This window comes from Myodes glareolus, chromosome 10 (assembly GCF_982192425.1).
Source record: "Myodes glareolus chromosome 10, mMyoGla1.1, whole genome shotgun sequence".
NCBI lineage: Eukaryota > Metazoa > Chordata > Mammalia > Rodentia > Cricetidae > Myodes > Myodes glareolus.
In genome coordinates, this window is record NC_142035.1 from 23,990,029 (window position 1) to 24,014,510 (window position 24,482).

General features: G+C 38.6%; 1 protein-coding gene across 3 annotated transcripts in view; it reads right to left on the reverse strand.

Annotated features, from left to right (window-relative positions):
* Positions 1–24,482, reverse strand: part of Itch (itchy E3 ubiquitin protein ligase) — an 84,615-nt gene that overhangs the window by 19,624 nt on the left and 40,509 nt on the right. For all 3 annotated transcript variants that reach the window (XM_048431536.3, XM_048431534.3, XM_048431535.3), the window contains exons 9-18: positions 23,459–23,660; positions 20,687–20,782; positions 19,969–20,143; positions 18,846–18,915; positions 15,789–15,873; positions 11,396–11,524; positions 7,420–7,492; positions 5,969–6,040; positions 3,421–3,509; positions 131–290 (exon numbers count right to left, since the gene is read on the reverse strand). In XM_048431536.3, the coding sequence (XP_048287493.1) occupies positions 131–290; positions 3,421–3,509; positions 5,969–6,040; positions 7,420–7,492; positions 11,396–11,524; positions 15,789–15,873; positions 18,846–18,915; positions 19,969–20,143; positions 20,687–20,782; positions 23,459–23,660 (1,151 nt within the window). The remainder of the gene's footprint in view (positions 1–130; positions 291–3,420; positions 3,510–5,968; positions 6,041–7,419; positions 7,493–11,395; positions 11,525–15,788; positions 15,874–18,845; positions 18,916–19,968; positions 20,144–20,686; positions 20,783–23,458; positions 23,661–24,482) is intronic.

A 24,482-nucleotide genomic window follows, 5' to 3' on the forward strand; every position in this document is an offset into this window, starting at 1 on the left:
AAACCAAAAAAAAAAAAGAAAGAAAGAAAGAGCGACAGAGAAAGAAAAAAAATTTTGTCACATGATCTATAATACACAAAAATTTAGTATTGTTGAATGAGTAAATTCACAGTTTTGCACCTGTACTTACCATGGCAATAAATCTGCCAATAAAGCGGAAATATTTCAGGTGGTCTGGATTGATGTAGGAAGCGGGGTTTATCTGCAGACAGTAGTTATCCTTCCCTGCGTATTCAAACAGGCAATACATTGGGTTCAACACCTCATGTGACAAAAGAAAGAACCATTCTCTGAAATCAAAAGAAAACTTGGGATGAAAAATCTTGTAGGAAACCATGTCAACAAATCACAGAGCAGTGCACAGAGTATTACGAACCTGACTGTCTCAGCTGCAAAGCTTTTCTAATTCCTTGTTGATTTTTTGTTATATTATGTTACACAGTTTATTTATATGCTCTTAAATTTCAAATACTCTAAGATATCAATAACTTGAAAGACCCTTACTTGATTGCCAACTAAAATTTTTCTAATCATAACCATACATCCTAGTTTAAGATTTACTATTGGTGCAGGTAATGAGAGCAGCCGAATCAGAACCACTACATCATCAATTCAGTCTCATAGTGTACTTCAGCACAGCCACTGCGCCAGACAGGGCATTTTCCGAGAGAGAGCACGTCTAGTCAGTCTTTCATTAGAAAAATGCCCCAAGAAGTTTATTTTATTCTTGCTGGGGGGTGGGGAGGAAGAGAGAGAGAGAGAGAAAGAGAGAGAGAGAGAGAGAGAGAGAGAGAGAGAGAGAGAGAGAGAAGGCAGAAGTGCAAAAATTCAGAAGGCTCTCCTTCTACCTTTGTTTGGTTCCTGGGGACTGAGCTCTGGCTGACAGGTTTGTGTAGCAATTTCACCAGTCTCCCTGAAGCGCTAATCAAAGTGACTTGACAACACCAACATAAGATCATGGTCACTATATAACATGGATAGGTCTATCCGGTCCAATATACTGTGCCATCAGTATGTACCCTAGACCTCTTTTCTGTTAGCCTAAGTGCCACCGTTAGCGAGAATTCTGCAAATATTTTAATACTGCTGGACAATCTTCTGATTATGAAAGAGTGATTTGATTGCCTCCTCAATTATCTAAATGTTTCTCTGCACATTTATTACTTAGGGTTATTTTGTGTATTTTCAAATAGTTTACTTGCATTTTATAATTTATTAAGCTATAAAAAAATTACTCAGGCTAGAGAAATGGCTCACTGGTTAAGAGCACAAACTGCTCTTTGAGAGGACCAGAGTTCAGCTCCCATCAGCCACATCAGGCAGCTCACAACTGGCTGTAACTCTTATCCAAATGATCTGATGCTATCTTCTGGACTCTTCAAGAACTTTACTCCTATGTGTACTCCCCCGCCACATACATACATAATTACAGATAAAATCCTTTTTTATAAAAAGAGTAACTAGTAAGATGTACTCACCAGTTAGCACAAATGATTCCTCAAAAAAAAAATCTTTAAATCATTAACAAACAAACAAACAGCATTTCAGTTAGGCATGGTGACCCATGCCTTTATTCCCAGCACTCAGAAAGCAGAGACAGGAGGATCTCTGTGAATTCAAGACATTCAGGGCTATACAGAAACCTTGTCTCAAAATACAAACAAGTCAAGCTGTAGTGGTGCACGCCTTTAATCTCAGTACTCATGAGGCAGAGATAGATGGATCTCTTGGGAGTTTGAGGCCAGCCTGGTCTACAGAGTGAGTTCCAGGACACGCTCCAAAGCTATAGAGAAACCTTGCCTCAAAAAACAAACAAAACAAAACAAATAAACAAACAGTACTTCAGAGGCTAGAAAAATGGCTCAGTAGTTAAGACAACTAACTGACTGCAATCTAACTTCAGTTCCCAACACTTACATTGTGGTTCACGGTCACCTAAAATTCCAATTCTAAGGAACCAACACCCTCTTCTGACCCCTAAGGTCACCAGGCACACACATACATGCAGGCTAAAACTCATGCGCATAAAAAATATAAAGAATTTAAAAAACAAAACAAAAAACCCAAAGTATTTCTATGCTTCAAAATAATCCTAGAAACAGTTATTTGCTCAAAAGACAGCTCAAGCTGTCTTTTAAAAAATTCTTGCCCTTCCACATTGCTACTGCTTTGTATGTAATTTTTATTTAATTTTATTTGAGAGAGGTCTCATGTACCCAGGCTGGCTTCAAATGCCCTCTGTAGCCTAGGCTAGACTTGATTCTTCCTAGTATTATCTCCCAAATGCTGGGATTAGTCATTTGCCACTACATGCAGCTTAAAATTTTTAAATTTTATTATCCATTTAGCTTTAAATATTTGTCTTCTCTATCCATTCATCTATCATCCATCTATCTACCTATCTACCTATCTACCTATCTATCTATCTATCTATCTATCTATCTATCTATCTATCTATCTATCGTCTATGGTTTTTCAAGACAGGGTTTCTCTGTGTAGCCCTGGCTGCCCTGGAACTCACTCTGTAGACCAGGCTGGTCTCAAACTCAGAGATGCGCCAGCCTCTGTCTCTTAAGTGCTAGGATTAAAGGCATGCGCCACCACTGGCCTTTATTTTTATTATCATTGTATGTATGCTGCATGTGAGTATGTGCAGGTATATGTGTGTATGTACGTGCATACGTACGTGTAGGTCATAGCACAGAAAGGCCACAATGTGCAAGTGGAGGTTACATGACAGTTTGGGGGAGTTGGTCTCTCTCCTCCTATAGGTGTCAGGGTTTGTGGCAGGCACTTTTATCCACTGAGTCATGCTGTGGCCCTAGTTTAAAATCGTAAACCAGTATAATACTGTCATGTAATAAGCAAAGCTGTTTCCTGCACAAGTCTTTTAGAGTCTGAACAGATGCTTCAATGTGAAAAAACAAAGACATTTAACTCTTTTTTTCCTAGCACTCTATATTCTCAACACCAAGTTAATCCTAGGGAGGAACTGCGGCACTACCAACTTTCTCAGAGCTCTAGCGAGGAAGGAAAGACTTGACACTACAGGGCTCTAGGTCATCTATGGAACAGACAGCTGGTTGACAGACACTAGTCACTGGTCAGAAAACGGAAAGCTTACAACTGGCTACAACTTATGTGGTCTAGGTGACTCTTTAAATTTCATCGTCTGTAAAATTCTATCCCACAAGGTTAATCTGAGGACCATGTGAATGATGCAGGTGCAATCAACTAGCAGTTCTTAGACAATAGGCACTGAGGTAATGCTTGTTGACATTCTGTAGTGTAATAAACCTAAAATAATTATCTATATTTCATTTTCCTGAAACATTGGACTGAGAAAATAGCACTTGTGAACAAAGTGTGATGATACCTTTGGAGGAAAGGACTAAGTTCTGAGTATTCATATATCACTACCTTGCTACACCTCCATAATCTAAACCTTCTTCTCCTGGGAAAATCACCCACAAACGTCTTCTCAGATCTTGCGGGCTGAAGCTCATGATCTACAAAACAAAGTAAGAGAACTGTGACTGCAACTGTGGAAACATGGCAACACTTCCCACTTACTCCAGTATAGGCATGAAATAGATCGTTTACAGTCTAGTTAACAGTACACATACAGAAATACATTCATGTTCCATATATTTACTATATGCATCTATTTTTTACATACTTTATACACTTTTCCATGAAACTTACAAAGTTGAATTGTGTACTATACAGCAGTTGGGGATTACATGTTTTTCTCCCCTTCCTCCAGTTAGGGAGGAAAGAGCAGTAGGGCTGGTTAGGTTTAGTATTGTTTCACAGTCAAAAGATTCACATATTAACTAACTGACTAACAGTGACTGCAGATTCACTTATCTTTGGAAATACACACAGTGGGAGTCTATAATTATACAGAAAAACTACTAGTTTGCCTCCTACAAGGGTGGTTAACAGTGTCATCTTCAGATATGAAGGGCAGCAGCATTACCAAGCTACAGTAGATAGGTCAATCTGTTTCTCCCTCGGTAAAATTATGTAATTACTTTCGCTTAGAACTCAGAGCCCTGAGAGGGATAGACAGTTTGATATAATGCCTGTACTTTATCACATGGTAAGAATAAACTGTTAACACTTAAAAATCCAAAGAGGATCAGTAGGTTCTCAGTTCCCTATGAAAGAGAAAAAGACAAACAGTATCCAGGTGTAACAGATGTGTACGTTTATGACAAACACCCCACAAGCACCATAAGCTAGGCACTGAGCTACATACACTTGAGAGATGTCACAAGGTTACAACTAGTTTAAACAGTTCCCTTTATCAAGGGCTAATGAGAAGAGACTTTTCTTCTACACTTTCCACCATAAACACTTGTACTGTGCTAGTAAAAAACACCATTTAAAGCAATGTTATCCAATACCTATGAAGAAAACCTGTTGCTAACTTTTAAATTACGTCCTATTTTGATATCAGATTACCTCTAAGCAGCTATATTTTCCTTACATTATAACTGCCCATTTATTTGGTGGATGTAAAATCTAAGATGAGTTTTAAATGTTTTAGCATGTCATCATGTCACTGCAAAAGCCTTTCAGTGTAAGGGCACAAAGACAAAAGGCTTCCCTAGTCACTGTCTGCATCTTGTCATTACAGGTACTAGCGGGTTATAATCCCCCCCCCAAAAAAAAAACAAATGGTTCAAACGACACTGACTATTCAGTGACAAGAGAGCCATGAGTATGAGGGCTAGGAATGAGTAATGGCTGGGCTAAACATGGCCACGGAGGCTTATATCAGGCCATGTGTATAAACATAATTCTCTGAGTGCCTCAGTTAATTGCCAAGGCCCATTCTCTTCTCCCATGTAGCAGGATGCCAACTGGCTTTTCTCTTTAATGTTAATACCTGAGGCACCATCAGAAAAGGAACAAAACTCTTCCTGAAATTAAGCAGCCAGGTGAGGCCAATGGCTCCAACCTCTTCCTCTGCACTCAGTTCAGTGTTTACAAAACTACCTATCACAACAGACTGAGGGCCTTGAAAATCACCACTTTCACATCTAGTAATAAGACAAAGACCAGCAAGGTGTTTTAAAGAAAATTCCATCCACAGGATGTTTTAATATACACAATCTAACATTTAATTGCGATTGCCTTGAGAGTGATGTCTACGGTATAAAGATAAATAGCGAACTCACTCACTGATAGGAAACAAAAACTTTATTCACTACTGAAAATTCATAGAGCATTTTTTAGATAACTGTTACCAATGGCTAATTTCTTTCCTACTTAAAATACACTTCTAAGAGAAACACATGTTTAGCATAAAAATCCAAAGTAATACAAAAGCATAAAAATAAAATCTTTCCTCTTTTCCCTATTCATTCACACGTTTGTAAGGTTATTCCCAGGCCTCCATCTCGTGACTGGTGATGTTTCCACCTTTGTATCATTCCGATCACTCACTTAGCAGCTTAGAGAACTTAAAATTCACAAATCATTTCACTGAAAAGCAGAGAACACTGCACAGGAGCACTTGTACATTCCTAATGTGATGTACTAAGACAGTTGGCAACAAAATTAAACTGAAAAATTCAAGGTCAGGGACTGGGGAAATGGCTGGAGGATAAGGGGCTTCCTGTGCAAGCTTGAGACCCTAAGCTCAAATTCCCAGCAACCCACATAGGAGCCTGGTATGGCAGCACATGCCTGTACCCCCAGCACCAGAGGGGCAAAGATAGACAGATCCTAAGGGTTTGCTGGCTAGCTGATTTAGCCCAAATGTTAGCACTAGGTTCAGTGAGGGACCCTGTCTTAAAATACAAGGTAGAGAGTATTGGAACAAGACACCGGAAGTACACCTCTGGCTTCCACACTTAGACGCATAGGCAAGAATACCAGCGTATGCACGTATGTATACACATACACAAACCCTGAGTGCCAGAAGGTAGTAATTACTGATTGACCCAGACAATACCTGTTGAAAGGAATCCTCAAACAATGTTTTTCTTGTCACTGTGATCTTTATATGCTGTGGCATGGCTAGTTGCTGAAATATAAGAACAACTGAAGTCAATTCTCACCACTAAAATGGCCTAGCAAAAACCAAGAAGGAAAGTTTTACTTACTTTTATCTTTGCAAACGAGAACACACTTTGAATAATTTATACCATGATTGCCAACACATTTGTCAGCATTCATGTTGATTCTTTTCCATATGAGTAAGAAGAAAATCAGATCGTGTATGTAAAACGCTTATATTTAAGAACTCAAGTAAGTCTTTTGATTTTCAAATTTTAATTCAGAATTATGTTTCCCAGTTAATTATAAAAATTTGAATTAAGGGCTGGAGAGATGGCTCAGAGGTTAAGAGCACTGGTTACTTTTCCAGAGGTCCTGAGTTCAATTCCCAGCACCCACATGGTGGCTCACAGGCATCTATAATGAGATCTGGTGCTGTCTCTTTGCCATGCAGGCAGAAAATTGTATATATGCTGGACAGTGGTGGTGCTCGCCTTTAATCCCTGGACTAGGGAGGTAGAGGTCGACAGATCTCTATGAGTTCAAACCAGTCTGGTCTACAGAGTGAGTTCCAGGGCAAATAGGGCTATCACACAAAGAAACCCTGTCTCAAAAAGGGAAAAAAAAAAAAAAGGCAGAAAACTGTATACATAATACATAAATCTTAAAAAACAATCTTCATAAAAACTTGATTTTGGGTATTTAACATAATACTTCAATTAATGCATTCATTTTATTTAGAGCCCATACAAAAAATCATTTATTTAGATACCATAAAACATTAAATATATGTTTGTATGTATTTATCATATGTGTACTTATCAAAGACATTTCTATCAAACATTAGACATGGAGTTATGGACGAGGCAAACACCTATAATTGCAGCATCGAGAAGGTCCGAATCAGTGTGGGTTATTTAGATTGTCCTGACTCAAACACACATACACACACTACTAGTTAGGAAAGTGAACAATTGCAGTCTATCAGAAAATACTTTGTTTCAAGATTTGCCAGGTGGTGGTGGCACACGCCTTTAATCTCAGGAGGCAGAGGCGGATCTCTGTGAGTTCAAGGCCAGCCTGGTCTACAAGAGCTAGTTCCAGGACAGACCCCAAAGCTACAAAGAAACCCTGTCTCGAAAAACCACCCCCCCAAAAAAAAAACCCCCCAAAATTTATACAACTTGAAAACAATAGGTACCCAAAAAAAGTCACAATATTTTCTTATTTAAATGGTTTCTAGCTTAATCTTTTGGCAATTATCTAGTTGATAAATATTTCATTGTCCTAAAAATGGATGGCTCCAATGCCTCACACTTTTATTGTCAATACACATTTGCAGAACTGCAGTGTAACATAGCAATGTAACAAAGAAAAGAGATACAGAGACCCAGAGCCAACACTAACCTGACACCAGAACCGGAAATATTGAACCTTTGCCTTGAAGTCCCGAACATATGCTATCTGGGGTCCATTGTCTCTGAAGAACAAAGATTAACATTAATACGACATATGAAACTGCTTGTCAAAGAAATGTTACAGAAAAGCAAATACACTCCCCATATCCCCACCTGTTGCTACCCAGTACTCAGCAGACAGATACAAAAACACCCAGCATAGCATATTCCTAGTATATCTTTACCCTTTTCTTTTTTGAATGTTCCCTAAGGACTATTTTTAAGTAAACTCTTGTTGAAGCCATTGCTAGGGGGGCTTTTTCTATGTGCAGGTGATCTAACAGGGCTGGACAGAAGAGCTCCGTCATGAAAATGCCATCCATCACTACTCTATCCTTTAGTCCTCATGAAACTCAAGGTCAAGCAAGTCAATGATACCGAGTACAGACATTTCCTAATGTGTCTGTGAGACTTCGGGTCTAGACAACCTAGGAGCTCTAACCACAAGTGCTGGAGGGGGCTTTCAAGAAGTCATTTTTTTTAAGGAGCAAAAATATTGGTTCAGGGTTTTGCTGCTTTCATTCCAGTGTGTTCTTTCTTCAAATGACAAGTACAATGAGGATGGAAACCAGGATCTAGGGCCAAAGAACAGGAAGAATTCCAGATCACTGGAAGCCGCTGTTTGGCTGTTTTAATGTAGAATTACATCTGATTTTATATCCTGCAATCCTGGAAAATTTACTAGCTCTAGCAATTTTCTCTACATTACTTACAATTTTCACATATGATTCTTATGAAAGACAGATAGCCTTACTTCCCCCTCTCCAGCCTATCACTTCTACACTTGATTGCCAATATGATGCTGAGTGGCAGAAATGGTGATAAACATCCTATATGGAGTAATTATTTCATCATTAAGCACAATGGAGGCTTTTATCTGTACTTTTATAAGAACATTTCCAAGGCAAGTGAAAGAGGACCACAAAATTGTCTTGCAATTCATCAAAAGCTTTTACTGAATAATTATGATTTATTTTAAAAGATTCATTAATTTATATGTATATAAGTGTTGACATGTATATGTGTCTGTGACCATGATGAGTCCCTAATGCCCAACGAGACCAGAGACGACACTGGATACCCTGGAACTGAATTTACAGAGTGTTGGTAGATGCCATGTAGATGCCATAAACTGACCTGGAATCCTCTCCAAGAGCAGCAAGTGTTTTGAAGTAATGAGGCACTGCTCCAGTCACTGACCATATGATTTTTCTCCTATTTTACGGTGAGTTATATTTTTTGTTTGTTTTTTGTTGGGTTTCTCTGTGTAACAGTCCTGGCCGTCCTGGAATTTGCTCTGTAGACCAGACTGGCCTCAAATTCACAGAGATCTGCCTGCCTCTGGCTCCCAAGTGCTGGGATTAAAGATGTGTACCACAACCATCTGGTTGAGTTACATTCTTTTTATTTTAATTCTATCTAGGGGAAAGAGTGCATGCCAGAGAAGGCCAAAGCAGGTGCCTGAATCTCCTGGAACTTGAGTTACAGGTAGTTATGATTACAGGCATATATCATTATCTGGTCCAGGTTATTCTTAAATATTGTAGAGAAATATACTACTATTTGAATATAAGGTATTATTATTATAGGACTTTCTGTTATATGCACCCAACCTTTACTGAAACTACATTATCTACTTATAATTTATTTTCACATCTAGTTTATTTCTATAATTTTTCACTGGGGCCTAATTGGACTGATTTCACAGTTTCTACTGTAAGTACATAAGCTTTTAATATACAGAAGAATAAAATTCTCAGTCAAATATTAGCAAAAGGATTTTGGCAGAATATTAAAGGATTGATGCTTTAATCCTTTATATCACATACCAAATGGGATTTATCATTAGAATATAAGGATAGTTCAACATATGAAATCATGTAACAATCATGTATCAACCTAATGACAACAAACAGGGAGAGAAAGATTGCTCATTGGTTAGAACACTTCCTGTTCTCTCAGAGGACCAGAGCTCGGATCCTAACACAGGTGGGTGGTTTACAAATGTCTGTAAAACAAGGATCCCGCGGCTCTGGCAACCCTTCCATCCTTTGTGAACACACACAAAATATTTTTTGAGGCAGGAACTTCCTATGTAGTCTTGGCTGGCTTTGAACTCACAGAAATCTGCCTGCCTCTGCCTCCCAAGTGCTAGCATTAAAGAAGAGCAACAGCACACAGTGGCATTTTTTTTTTTTTAGTTAAAAGAAGGTAGAAACATCTAACAAGATCAGGTCAGAAGCAATAAAAGGATGTCTAGTATTGGCAAGAAGAACAAAGGGCACACTGTAATAAGTGTAATGATTTGTTTCCAGATAAAATCTTATATGCAGAAAATGAAGATCACTTTAAAAGAAAAGCAAATTCAGAAAGTGTCAGAATATGTTAACACATTATCAGTTATATTTCTACACATTAGCAATGAATTTGAAAAAGAAATGAAGAAATCCATCTAATTGGCTGCAGGGCAGTACTCTTGTTACTGAGTGGGATCTTTTTGTACTTCTGTTTTGTTTTGATGCAAGGTCTCATATAGCCCATGCTGGCCTCAAGATTCTGATTCTCCTGTCTCCATCTCCCAAATGCTGGTCTTATAGGCATGTCCGGTTGTATGTACTACTGACGACTGAACTCAGGGCTTCATGCACGCAGGCAAGCATTATTCCAACTGAGCTACACCTCTAACCTCTTTGATACTACTTAGTCACTCAATCAATATACTTTCTTCCAATAAAAGGAAAAAGAATTCCATCTACTTATTTATTTACCAATTGGGAAACTACAATTCCAGCTCTACTTCTTTTGAACACTTTTATTTATTTACTTACTTATTTATTTAGTATGTACGTATATGTCTATGTGTGTAGGCATGCTCATACCATGGTGCTTGAGTGTCAGAGGACAACTTGTGGAAGTCATTTCTCGTCTTCCACCATGTGGGTCCCAGATATCAAACTCAGGTTCTCAGGCTTGGCAGTAGGTGCTTTTACCCACTGAGCCATCTTGTGTTGTCTCCCTGACAGCAAGTGCTATCCGGGAACTCACTATGTAGACAAGGTTGTCCTTGAACTCAGAGATCCATCCACTTGCCTTTGCCTCCTGAGTGCTGGGATTAAAGGTGTGCACCACTACACCAGGCTTAGTGCCCCGTTTTAAACCATTATTTTAGAGTGTACTTCTATCATAAAAGTTCAGCTTAGGGTGACAATCTGCAACAGAGGCAGATACTTCTGTAAATTCAAGGCCAACACAGTCTACATTGCCAGATTTGCATAGTGAGACTGTCTCAAAAGAGTAAAAAAAAGCAAAACAAAACAAAGCAACAATAACAAAAAACAGTTTACTATAAAACAGCCATATAATGCTGGCTGAACATCACACATTTTGTGCTTCCTGTGTGTCTTGACTGCATCATTTTTTCCAGTGCTTTATTTAATTCCGTGTTTTATTCATCATGATTTTAGGAATAATAGGTCATACACCTATACTGAGTGTACATGGCATATAGTCTAGCCATGTAGCAGGTTTAATCCATCTAGGCTTCTGAAAGCATATTCTTCAATGCCCACACAATGATACATTTCTGATAATGTAGCAAGTGACTCCTGTCAGTATATAAAGAATTTCTAAACTTAGCATGATGGTATTATGATGGCATACCTCTTTAACACCAGTAGAAGCAGAGTAAGGTGATCTCTATGAGCTCAAGGTCAGCCTGGCCTACAGAGTGACTTCTAGGGCAACCAGAGCTACAAGATAAGAACTGTTCCCCACCGTGCCCCACCCACAAACAACAACAAAATTCAATATTCAGAGACCTATGGGCCAACTCACATACACCTCCAGTCTTTGCTAACTAAGATCTTTGTCAAAATCCAATAAGTTAGTTGTTTTTTTTTTAAATTAATAATGTTAAGAAAACTTACAGGGCAGATTTTCCTGTACGTGGATCTATGTAGGTGGTTGTTCTTTTATTGTGGTCCACAAAATATGGAATTCCATCCACTGTGAATCTCATTTCCCAGCCTTCAGGTAAGGGCTTTTCATTTAATTGACTATAAAATACAGAGGAAACCATAAACAAAAGATATCAAAGGCTTGCTTCTTTGCCAAAAACAAGAAACTAAAAATACCTGTAAACAGAATAAAAATCTTTCAGAAAATCTACATAATCCCGTATTTTCAGATAATATATATCCCTACCTAGACATTCTACAAACACATTAAAGTCATTATCAACAATATTAAAAATGAATCATCATCACATTATTGGCCTATGTTCTCCCATTTATTTAATAACTCACCTCAAATAGTCATGGTACCCAAGTTAACTCATTCTGCCTTTGAAGTCTTTCTAGCCATCCCCTATCTTTGATTCTCACTATTACTTTGGGTTTCTGCATTTAAACCTACATGATATTGTTGACAGAGTATCTCCCTAAGTCAGATTTCATCAACTCAGTTTCTCTTTTAGACTCCATCTCAGGAACCCTGAGATTTCATGGCACATAGCCAGTGATCATTTTCCCAAACAAGTCACATCTGTCATAGTTCTGAATGACATCTTCTCCCACTGACAAATCTATTTTCTCTGTCAAGGCAACTTGAAAGTTCTTTACAAAATGTCCTTATCTTTTTCCTGAACAGGATATCTTTCAGATATCTTTATATCCTGAAAACTCTAGGCTGCCTTCTTTAAACTTCAGGCTTTTTATCCATAAAATGCAGGCAACAGCCAGATGTGGTTGTGCATGCCTTTATTCTAAGTACCCAGAAGACTGAGGCAGAGGCAGAGGCAGGCAGATCTGAGTTGGAGGCCAGCCTGGTGTACAGATGCACTGAGCAGAACTGGAGGGAGGAGGAGGAAGTGGATCAACATGCATTATACACATACAAAATTTTCAAAAGATAAAGAAAAATATTAAACAATCAAGACAATACTACATAATAAGACCATATGAGAAATGAAATAAGAAAATGGTCTAGCAGAAAGAAAGCCTTCCAACAGTAACTGTCCACTCTTTCTCCTACTACAAATTAATCATTCTGTCCAGTTCTCTTCTACGTGCTGCTGGCATGGTGTCATCATCCCTCAGACTGTGTGCTGCCAAACTCTCTACTCTGCAACTATTACATGAGTTTTAGAAACTAAACTAGATTTTTTGGGGGTGGGGAGGTTCAAGATAAGATTTCTCTGTGTAGCTTTGGAGCCTGTTCTAGAACTAACTCTGTAGACCAGTCTGGCCTCGAATTCATAGAGATCGCCTGCCTCTGCTTCCCAAGTGCTAGGATTAAAGGTGTGCACCATCACCACCTGGTTTCCTAAACTAGATCATAAATCAACAATGACCTATATAAATGATCCATTACAGTACCCAAATAATCAATGCATTAGCATAAATATTAAAATGGATATTAGTACCTATGAATTTACTGTCCTTTTCAGGCATAAAGGCAACCAGACTTCTCAGTTGGTTGAATAAAATAAATGCAACTTTTATTCATGTATACCAGTTCACTCCCCCCCCCCCTTTTTTTTTTGAGATAGGGTCTCAAATATCCTGGATTTAGCTCACATAGCCTAAGATAACCCTGACCTTCTGACCTTCCTGCCTCTACTCCTCAAGCACTGGAATTATATGCACATGTTACCCGTGAGGTTCTTAGGGATCAAAACCAGGGTTTCATGCGTGCCAAACAACACTATACCAACCGAGCTACATCATCACCCCTCCAGCCTGGCTTTATAGCTTTAAGTTTCTTATCTAATGGACTTGGTATGAGGGAACACTGGGAATACTAAAGTTTCTATCACAAAGGAAGAAAAGCAGAGATCTGAAAACACTCAAGCTCACTATTATAGAAAAACACTCTTGGTTTTGATTGTTGTTTTCATCAAGTACACTTTTCTGCTATATTCAGAACACTGCCTTAAACCATGTTTTACAAACTACCAAAATATTAAGACTATTTAGTCTTATTTATACAATTCAACACAAATGTCAGGGAAGACTAACCAAAAATATAAAAAAAAATTCACTTCCACTGTGATTATAGTTCCTAGATAAGCTCAATGACCAGCTGTCTTGAAAACTATTAAAATAAATTAAGATAAATTGGCATATAGTATTGGTGAATTATCCCATGTTATTCAAACAATGGATTAATGCATTAAGGGATATAAGCACCTCTTTTTTAGATAAAGTATTTTAAATAAGTAAACTGATAGAACTATTGAAATGTGAGTCATGGGATTTGTATCATGAGGAATTAATCATACTTATAGAAGGCTGCTCTTGTTCTCAACTATCAGAAAGTGATTTGCTAGTAGGGGTGGCTGTGCCTATCAGGAATGCCCTTCTCTGCCTGGAGGCTTTCCCCACTGGGCATCCTACAAAGAGGAGAGAGACCCTGGACATACTGCAATAGCTTTGGTCTCTGGAGGAACTACAGACTGTTTTATTTCACTCAAAAGGGCAAATGGACACTTGTGTGGAGTCCACAGACCTCCCTATTGTCAGCATTTACATATTACCAACATCAAAGCACATGACTCTCCTTTAGCAACAGGAATTTAGAATCTTCTCAGACTCTTTGCATATTCTTCCTCCTGCTGTCTCTATTATTTCTCTATAAAAAATGTGACTGAATATAATTCAGTAATTCCAATGTTTTATGTTGTTCTCAGACTAGAGCTCACTAAGTACCCCAGGCCAGCCTGGAACTGGAGATTTCCCACTTAAATCTCCCCAATGTTTGGATTACAAATGTACACTACTATTACTATCTCTATCACCCTTAAAAAGTAGTTGTGAGAAAATTTGTAGATAGATGTTTGAAGTGAGAAAGGTGTAAGGAATATGCCTGTATTTGTGATTAACATATAAACTGCACAGTTTGCCATATTTCTCAAAAAATAGAACCATCAGATAGTTATAATATCACATTCTGTCATGAGGTAACTATGCTTTGCTTTCAAATACTTATGTCTAAGTCCTAGGGACCAGCACCCAAGGATAGGACCTTATTTGGAAACAATGTCACCATACTTGGAGTCACATCTTATAGGACTGGTGTCTATATAAAAAGAAAAAATTGGAACAAAAATATAAAAGAAAGCTATGTGGCCACGAAGTGGAGGTGCACACCTTTGATCCCAGCACTAGGGAGGCACAGGCAGGCAGGTCCCTTTGAGTCTTGAGGCCAGCCTGGTCTATGGAGTGAGTTCCAGGACAGCTAGAGCTATACAGAGAGACCCTGTTTATAAAAGGAGACACACACACACAAACACACACACACACACACACAGAGAGAGAGAGAGAGAGAGAGAGAGAGAAAGAGAGAGAGAGAGAGAGAGAGAGAGAGAGCAAGCTACGTGAAGACTAAAATACTGCTGACACAAGCCAGCAAACTATAAATTGGGAGAAGCCAGACATGGTGGCTCACACCTTTCATCCTAGTACTTGAGGCACAGGCAGGAGAATCTCTGTGAGTTTGAGGCCAGTCTGCTCTACATAGTGAGTTCCAGGACTGCAGAAGTTGCATTGAGAGGTCTTGTGTCAGAAAACAAGACGAGGAAAAGGAGGCAGTGGGAGGAGATGGTAGTGGTTAGGAGACTGGAGCACCCCTTTTCCCTGGCCATCAGAGGCACATTGTCTGCTGACACCTTGATTTCTGACTTCTTCCAGAACTCTAAGCTTTGTTTGAAACAGAAACTGAGAATTAGTTTCCTTCTTTTTTTTTTTTTTTGAAACAGTGTCTCACTATGTAGCCTTGGCTGGCCTCAAACTCACAGAGATCTGATTACCTCTGCTTCCCCAGTGCTAGGATTAAAGGTGTGCACCACCACTTTCCGCCTGAGAAATAACTTTGAGTGGTACTTTTTTCAAAAAACAAGGCCTTAGCTAACTTTAACACACAGAATGACATAATTTATGTAACATAAATCACGGTATTCTGTAATCAAACATTAAATAAGTAAACTTGTGATAATATCTCTTGGTATATTAATCAGCAAATTCTTACATACATAAACATTATATCATATAAAATAACATATAAACATATTTTTATGTTTTTTTTTAAGTTCTGCAATTCTATTGGTGGGGAAAAAAAAAGAAAACCAGTGAGTTGTGCCAACTCATCCCCGGTTCATTCTCATAAAACTCAAGGTTTTCATTATATGAAAGTAATCATTTTTCTTCTTCCAAGAAGAAGATTATAGGTGATTAATGTTTAAGGGTTTTGAGGAAAGATACATAAATGAGTCAGAAATAGGTAAACAATTGCTAGAAGCCATATATACACTAAAGTTCTTACCCTTGGCTTCTGGGGTCTTCCCACTGTGTAATTCGAGTGTTGTGGTTGACAAAATACACTCTGCCATTGCTATCAGTTCTCTTCTCTTTATTAAACAAAATGAAAAACACAATATTAATGTCGGAATAGTTCTTTCCCCTCAAACTAAGATAAAAATAAGCTGAATCTGCCCATTTAATGACTAATGATTTCATAATTTCTCTATCATATTATACACATGAAAGCTTATCCTAGCCTTTGAAACATATATGCCTTTCTTCCATTTCATTAGCTCATTCACACTTTTGAGAGCGTTTCTCTTTGTTAATGAAGTTGTTAAATATTATTTCTGGGCTGGAGAGATGGCTTGGTAGTTAAGAGCACTTTTGCTCTTCTAGAGGACCCAAGTTCAGTTCCCAGCACCCACATCAGTTCAAGACTACCTGTAACTCAAGGGTACCAGAACTTATGCACATAAGTTCACATACAGAATACATACCTACACATAATTAAAAAACAATTTTTTTAAATTAAATAAAATTTCTAAGACACTAAAAAGACTTAATTCATAATGCCCTCCCTGCCCATAAGACCTCTCAGCTATTTAGCTTTTCACAAATGACATCTGGGTTTATGTGTTAAAGTAGGTATAACTTAAGGTATTCTGAGTATGAGGTAAGCAATTTAGACCTTAGTGCTACCTCACACAAACACAGCAGACAAAGACAAGCTTTCCTATAACAGTGACAAAGTCCACAACTCAAGCTTCTGAGGCTAAGAAGTGATTTTTCCTAGAGCTCTTTCAAAAGAGTAAAAATGGTCTGTTAATAATCATTCCCATAAAAATGAGTCATAGTTCTTCTGCCATAAAATGAAGGGTGAGGGCTGAAGAGATGGCTTAGTAGTTAAGAGCACTGGTTACTCTTACAAAGGACTCGAGTTCATTCCCAGCACTCATGTAGTGGCTCACAAATGCTTCTAACTCCAGTTCTAGATCTGTCGCCCTCTTCTGTGGGTACCAGGCATGCACATATACATGCAGGCAAAACATCCATGCACATAATTTAAAAAAAAATAAGTAAATTGAGGACAGGGTATAAACTTATAACCTTCAACTATATTCTTTTAGTGAGTGTCTATGTAAAACACACAATAAGATTGTAGAAGCAAAGCATACAATCTCTATCTAGAAATCAATCTGACAGGTTAGGTTCAACACCTAAGGACCACACCTTTTCTAAAGCATTGTATTTTGTTTTGCATCAACCATACACTGACCATCCCACTATCCTAACCACCAAAACTCCATCTCTGGCTTTGGTGAAGACAGGAACGACTTTCATATATCTTCTCTTCTTACAACAAAATAATGACAAGTTCTAAGGACAGCCCAATATACTTTGTTTTAACCTTCTTCACTCAGAGAAGTCATTTATTTTGTTTTGATTTTTGGTGGGTGCATATGATTGTCTACATGCCAAGTGGACATGGATGTGCATGTACAAGCACATTTATGCACATGCATGGAGTCTGAAGGACAACCTCAGGTATGTTGCTTCTCAGGTACTATCTAGTTTCTGTGAGACAAGAGTCTCTCACTGACCTAGGACTCACTTGATTCAGCTACCCTGCTCTGTTAGCAAACTCAGGGGATCCTCTCAGATATCTCCAAGATTACAAGGACCTGGCACCACACCTAGCTTTTTTTTTTTTCTTTTTTCTTTCATAGATACTGGGGAGTTAATTCAGATTCTCGTGCTTGCACAGGAAGTACTTTACTGACTATCTCTCTGTTCTTGTTTGATGGGTCAGGGTTTCCAACAATTTAGGCTGGTTTTAAACTCACTGTATAGCCAAGGCAGGATCAGAACTCCTGATCCTTTAACCTCTAACTGCCAAAAGATGCTGGGATTATAGGCACGTACCAACCATCATGTTGGGCTAGCACCAAAATGTTTTGAGTCCTGCTGTGGAATAATCCTATACACTGTGAAGATGTGTTGCTCCCATTGTTAATAAAAACTGATTGGCCAGTGGGTAGGCAGGATTTTCAAGGTAGAGAAAATGCTGGGGAGAAGAAGGGCAGAGTCAGAGGAGAGGCCATGAAGGGCAGAGCAAGCTGAATGAGAAATAAGTAGATGAGATAAACAAGCCTCAAGGCAGCACATAGAAGAATAGAAATGGGTTAGTTTAAGTGATAAGAGCTAGCTAAAAACAAGCCTGAGCTATCAGCCAAGCTTTTATAATTAATATTAAGTCTCTGTGTGATTATTTGGGGACTAGCTGGTGGGATCAGCAGTTTAGACAGAAAACTTAAATCATTAAGTAAACGATTTAAGGGGAAAATTGGATTTTTCAAAATGGATTACATGTGTACCACCATACCTGGCTCCCTTTAGCTTTTGAGACAAGTCTCTAAATGAACTAGCTGGTCATCAATCTGACTAGATGAGTTGACTAAATGAGCTTCCTGGATCTGTTGGTCTCTTCAACCTCCATGGGATTGCAGACATGTGCTACCACACCTGGCTTTTTTAAATGAGTTTTGGGAATCCAATTTAAGGTCCTCCTGCTTGCATGGAAACACCTTTCTGATTTGAGCCATTTCCCCAACACAGCCTGTTTTCATTATAAAGGATCTTGTCTCATATATTTGGTATAGTAATAGAAACTGGAGCTGCAAGAGTAATACAATTGCCGGGCAGTGGTGGCGCACGCCTTTAATCCCAGCACTTGGGAGACAGAGGCAGGCAGATCTCTGTGAGTTCGAGGTCAGCCTGGTTCACAGAGTGAGTTTCAGGACAGCCAGGGTTACACAAAGAAACCCTGTCTCAAAAAACAATAAACACAACAACAAAAGCAAAAGAGTAATCTTGTGAAACTGACTTTCTTCTCTAAGTAATAGCATCACTGAGGTCCTTCCAGACTGCTGTATCAATGATCTGTTTCTTTTCACTCTGCAATGCTAATGACTCAAACCAGAGCTGTGCCTATGCTCGACTAGCATTCTATCCTCTGAGCAGCCTCTCTAGCCTAATAGTCTAATAACTGACTTTAAATTAAAACTGATGTGCTTACCCCATCCAGGGGGAAGAGGACCAAGGGGATCAAATTCTTTATTTTGTGATGTAGCAAACAAATCTTGATTCTATAAAGAATAAAAACAAATAATTAGACATAATTTACAACATAAATACATTATTTCAGAGCAAATGAATGAATTTCAATATGGCTTCCCTGGTATGTACAACATATTCTTATAGAATTCACACTTAGAAAAGTTTCATTTTTGCTAAGAAAAAAAAAACTTTGAAAACACTATGTAATATTAGCTAACACTTAAGATTATGTAAAATTAAGGAAGTACATAAACTACATAAATTCTTACCTGTACCTAGTGTTACAAAGTTTCCTCTACTAGTAACACAAAAATTAGAGAACCATATTATCACACACACACCCCAGCCATTTATAAAAGCAGTAACTGGAGTGACCAGACAGCTGAGAAAAGTCTTGCATGTATACTCAAAGCCAAAAGATCACACACGCAGATGGAAGAGAACTAAGGGCAGAAAGACAACAACAAAATGCCCCCGAGGCAGTGAAGGGTGTGTCTATTTCACATAAAAGGTAAATGAATCCAGGTGAGGTTAGGTAGCTCATCCAAAATTACTAAAAGTAACTGTGGACAGGAACCAGATGTAGCTGACTCCAAAGCCACTGGAGATTCATATGGAACTAGGGCTGCAAAAAACAGGCAAGTTAAGGATCCATACCAAGAAGAAATTTGCCTATAATAATTTGCTCTAACTTATTTTCTGCTTTTGTTTGTTTGTTGGTTGGTTTATTTTTGTTTTTTGAGACAGGGTTTCTCTGTGTACCTTTAGGGCCTGTCCTGGAACTAGCTCTTATAAACCAGCCTCGAAATCACAGAGATTCACTTGCCTCTGCCCCCCGAGTGCTGAGATTAAAGGCGTGTGCCACCACCGCCCAGTTAACTTGCTTTCTCTTTCGTGTTTATTTTTAACCATGATAGAAAAGACTGAACTCACAACAAAATCAGCACCTACCTATGGCAGCAACTGCCTTGCCACTCTACTCAGTCATCTTTTTAGTGCTTTAGATGACACACGCAGGCAATTTTTTAAAGACTAAAGATTTTTATTAGTTACAATAACCAATAATTCAGTAGGCTGCTTACCCCATAGATGAATCTCTGGTTAAACTGTTGCATTGCTCCCTGAAGCTGACTACGTTGTAGCTGCCACTGTTCATAGTTCCGGACAGATTCCACTGTTGGCCTCTGCCATGTTGTTGTTCTTGTGAAATGGTCAACATAATAAATACGTCCCATATTGTCCACACGCCGTTCCCAACTAAACCAGAAAAGAAACAACTAATTTAAGAAAAACCTGTGAAAAACGTGAAACTTTTACCTTGGGACTATCTCTCTAACCTACATACCTTGACTTTTTTTTTTTTTTTAAACTCACTCTGTAGACCAGGCTGGCCTCGAACTCACAAAGATCTGCCTGTCTCTGCCTCCTGAGTGCTGGAATTAAAGGCATGCGCCATGACCGCCCAGCTTGAACCATGAAATCTTTAAATTAGAAGTGTTAACAGTAAAAGTCATTCACCACAGTATGGCAGTGTAGGCGTGCAACCCCAGAACTTGCAAGCCTAGAGGGCTGAGGCAGAAGGACCAAGAGTTCCTTCTACAATACACAGCAAGACTGTCTGCGAAAAGAAAATATGTCACAACAGCAACACCCCCTAAGCATGCTGGAAGTTCTCTAGCTCTTTTCTTTCTAGTCTGGGTCTAACATAAAGCAAAACAGAGGAAGGAAACAAGAGGACTGTAGGGCACACTGGGTACAGATGCAATTTGTTCTTCTTTGTTTGTAAATTCAGACACTTACCCAGGAGGTAGAGGTTCTGGTCTATCCCATGTTGTTCGCTTTTCAACATGGTCTACATAGTAAACACGCCCATGCTGGTCTACTCTCTGCTCCCACCTTAAATACAAACCAAAGACTGGTGAGGGCACTGTGTATTATTTGGCTTTCTAACTCTGTCTACACTGTCTTACTTTAAATGACCATTTAAAAAATGTTATCTAAAAAGAGAGGAGAAAGCCCGAGCGTGACACACACACAACAGCGAATGAGGTTTCTTTTCCTAATGTGTGCTCTGGAAATAACACACATTTCAGAGTCAGTCCATCCACTCAGAAGACCAAAGTTTTTCAATTTCATCAGACTATACTCAAAATTTGAGAGGAAAAGAAAGCATCAATGCCCTGAACAACTGAGCTAACTGAAAGGTAACATTCTGACTACATTCTAGAAGAACTGAAATCAAAGCATGTCATTATCAGACATAGGACAAGAGTTATAAACTACCCATTGTAAGTACTCCAGTCTTCTGGGAAGGTTTGGTGCCAAAGAGAAGAGAATAGCTGTAAACCATCAGAGTCTGTTAATTTAACCATTATTTATTTGCTTACTTATTTTTCAGTGTTTGGGTACTTTGATTGCATATACAGCTGTATACCATGCATGTGCCTGGTACCCACAAAAGTCAGAAGAGAGCATTAGATTCCCTAAGAGTAGAGTTACAGACAAATGTAAGCAGCCATGTGGGTACTGAGAATCAAAACCAGGTCATCTAAAAAGAATAGGCAATGCTCTTAACTGATAAGCCATTATTTCAAACCTTAAAATCTTTTTTTTTTAATTTATTTTATTGTATGTGTATCAGTGTTTTGCCTGCGTGTATATGTGCACCATGTATATGCCTGGTACCCATAGAGATCAGAAGAGGGTCCTGAATCTCCTGGAACTGGAGTTATGGATGGTTGTGAGCTACCATGTGCATGCTGGAAGATAAGTCCAGGCCCTCTGCAAGAGCAGCAAGGGCTAGCTAGCTCTCAGTACCAGATCGTTTGTTCTTAAGCACAATCTTCTAATTTACCTTGCCATGTAGTATGGTTTAGATATAAACTGTTCCTTTCTTACCACCCCACCTACTATACTGGCTCATGTTTTTGAATACCTGGTCCCCAGCTAGTGGTACTATTTGAAAGGTTGTAGAACCTTTAGGACACAGATTCTACCTAGAGGAAGTAGATTGCTGGGGTTAGGACTCTTTGAAGGCTGTAACCAGACTGGCTTCTACTTAAGCTTTCTACTTTCAAACTACCACAGTGATGAGAGCAGTTCCAAGCAAAACAGACCAAGTCAAAATCTCTCCCTCAAGTGGTTCTGTCAGGTCTGTTGCACTGGTGAGTACAATAACTAATACACCACGTAAGCTTTCCAAAATGAAAATGCCTGGTTACCAACAAGTATAATCTGTGTAAGTAGTTAAAATCCCCATCATGAGTTTATTAATTTACTAGTCAGTCAAATAACTGATTGGCACGCAGAGCCCTGAACATGAGTTTTTGTTTTGATTTGTGTGTATGGTATTGAAGGTAGAACCTGGAACTTTACATATACTAGACACATGCTCTACCACTAAGCCAAACCATTAGCCCTGACTGAGCTCACAATTTGATCAAACTACTAATGTTAAAAATAGGGGTTTGAGGCTCTTCTTCCAGAGGTCCTGAGTTTAATTTTCAGCAACCACATGATGGCTCACAACCATCTGTAATGAGATTTGGTGCCCTCTTCTGGACTACAGGCATACACGGAGTCAGAACATTGTGTATATAATAAATAAATCTTTGTTTTTTTTTAAAAAAAAAAAAAAAAACAACTAACACAAAAGCCATAGAGGTTGGGAAGATGGCTCGGTAGTTAAGAACACTTTCTGTTTTTACAGAGGACCCAGGCTCAGTATCCAGAATCCACATCAGATGGCTCAGAGCTGCCTACACTTGAGGAACTGCCTCTAGTTCCAAGTGGTCCAATGTCCTTCCTCTACAGGCACTGTCCACACGTGGTGCACACAGAGACAAGGCAAGCAGGCAGGCACAGGTATAAACACACACATGAACACACATACCAATTTAAAAAAAAAAACTTTTAAGTACAAATTAAAATGGGATTATGGAACTAGTTTATCAGTTTAAATTATTATGTTGCTATGATTTTATAATAAAAACTATTTTAAAAAGGTGTTTGCATTTTCCCTAGGTAGAGAAGCAGCAGTTAGTCACATGACTATTGCTTGACTCTCATTAACATTCTATGAGTGGTGGTGGGTGTCCTTCAATAGTTGTTTTGTTTTCCTGGTGTAATGGTGCACACCTGCAATCCACACTTTAGTAATAGCAGCAGAAGGACCAGTAGTTCAATGCTATCTGCAACTACATCGTGAGTTTGAGGTCAGTGAGGGCTATATCACACTCTGCCTCAAAACACCGAAGAACAACAACAACAAAACATTTTTGAGATAGAGTCTCCTGCTGTAGTCCAAGTTGACCTGGAACTCACAACAATCCTCCTGTCTCAGATTCCCAAGTGCTGAAGTTAGGCATGTGCTAACATACCTAGATCATTTTTGTTCTTCCAAAAAACGAAGATGTAGTATGTAAAATATGGTAACCTTTCTTGGATTCCATACTCCCAGAAATCAATGACAATTACTTAAAAGGCAATTAATGAAAGAATATAGTATAATCTTTTGTAAATTACGAAGTACACACAAAAGTTTAAAGAAAACAAATGTTAGCAGTTACTTACCCAGGTGGTAGGGGAGCTTGACTTACAGTATTCAGTGGCCTTGGGCCTGAGCCTCCAGATATAGTAAGAGGAATTATTAACCCAGATGTTGCTCCTTCAGATGCACTTGTGTTTGTATTTACATTTGTATTTGTTGGTGGCAAAGAACCTGTACTAGAACCGTCACTTTCAGAACTGGTGGATGGTGAACCGTTGACAGATGCTACGAAAGATTTGGATAACATAAGAGAAGCTTTTATTTTCTGAAATCTAAAATCAGGATCAAATTTTAACTTAAGAATTTAAAAGTAGTCAGGTAGTGGTAGCACATGCTTTTAATCCCAGCAGAGGCAGGCAGATCTCTGTGAAATCTCTGTGAGCCTGGTCTACAAAAGCTGGTCAGGTCCCAAAGCTACAGAGAATCTCTGTCTTGAAAACAAACAAAATTATCAGATTTATTCACTTGTTTTTTTGTCTTTGGCCTGCATGTATGGCTGTGCACCATGTGTATTCCTGGTGCATGCGAAGGTCAGAAGAGGAAACAGAATTATGGATGCTGATGAACTACCACGTGGGTGCTGGGAATCTAACACAGGTCCTCTTCAAGAGCAACAATTGTTCTTAACTGCTGAGTCCTTTTCTCCAGGCTCCCAGTCAGCTTTTTCAAAGATAAAATGAACTAAACAACCAATTTTTTAAACTATAAGATATGCCAGTTATAGTCACACAAATAAGTTTCCATCTAACTGTACTGTTTATGATTTATATAACACATGTTATTTTCATTCTTAATAAAGCACTTCCTTAAAGAACTTCATTCCTGGAAGAAAAACTTAAAAGAAAAGCAATTCTTAGTTGCCTATGGAAAGATTATTCTTGGTCAAGTCTTTAAATGTAAATATAAAGCCAGAAGCCAGACATGGTGGCTCATATCTGCAACCCCAGAACTTAAGAGGGCTAAAGCAGAAGGATTTCTAGGTTTGAGGCCAGTCTATGTTACAGAGTAAGATTCTACTTAAACAAAACACCAATGACCTGATACGTA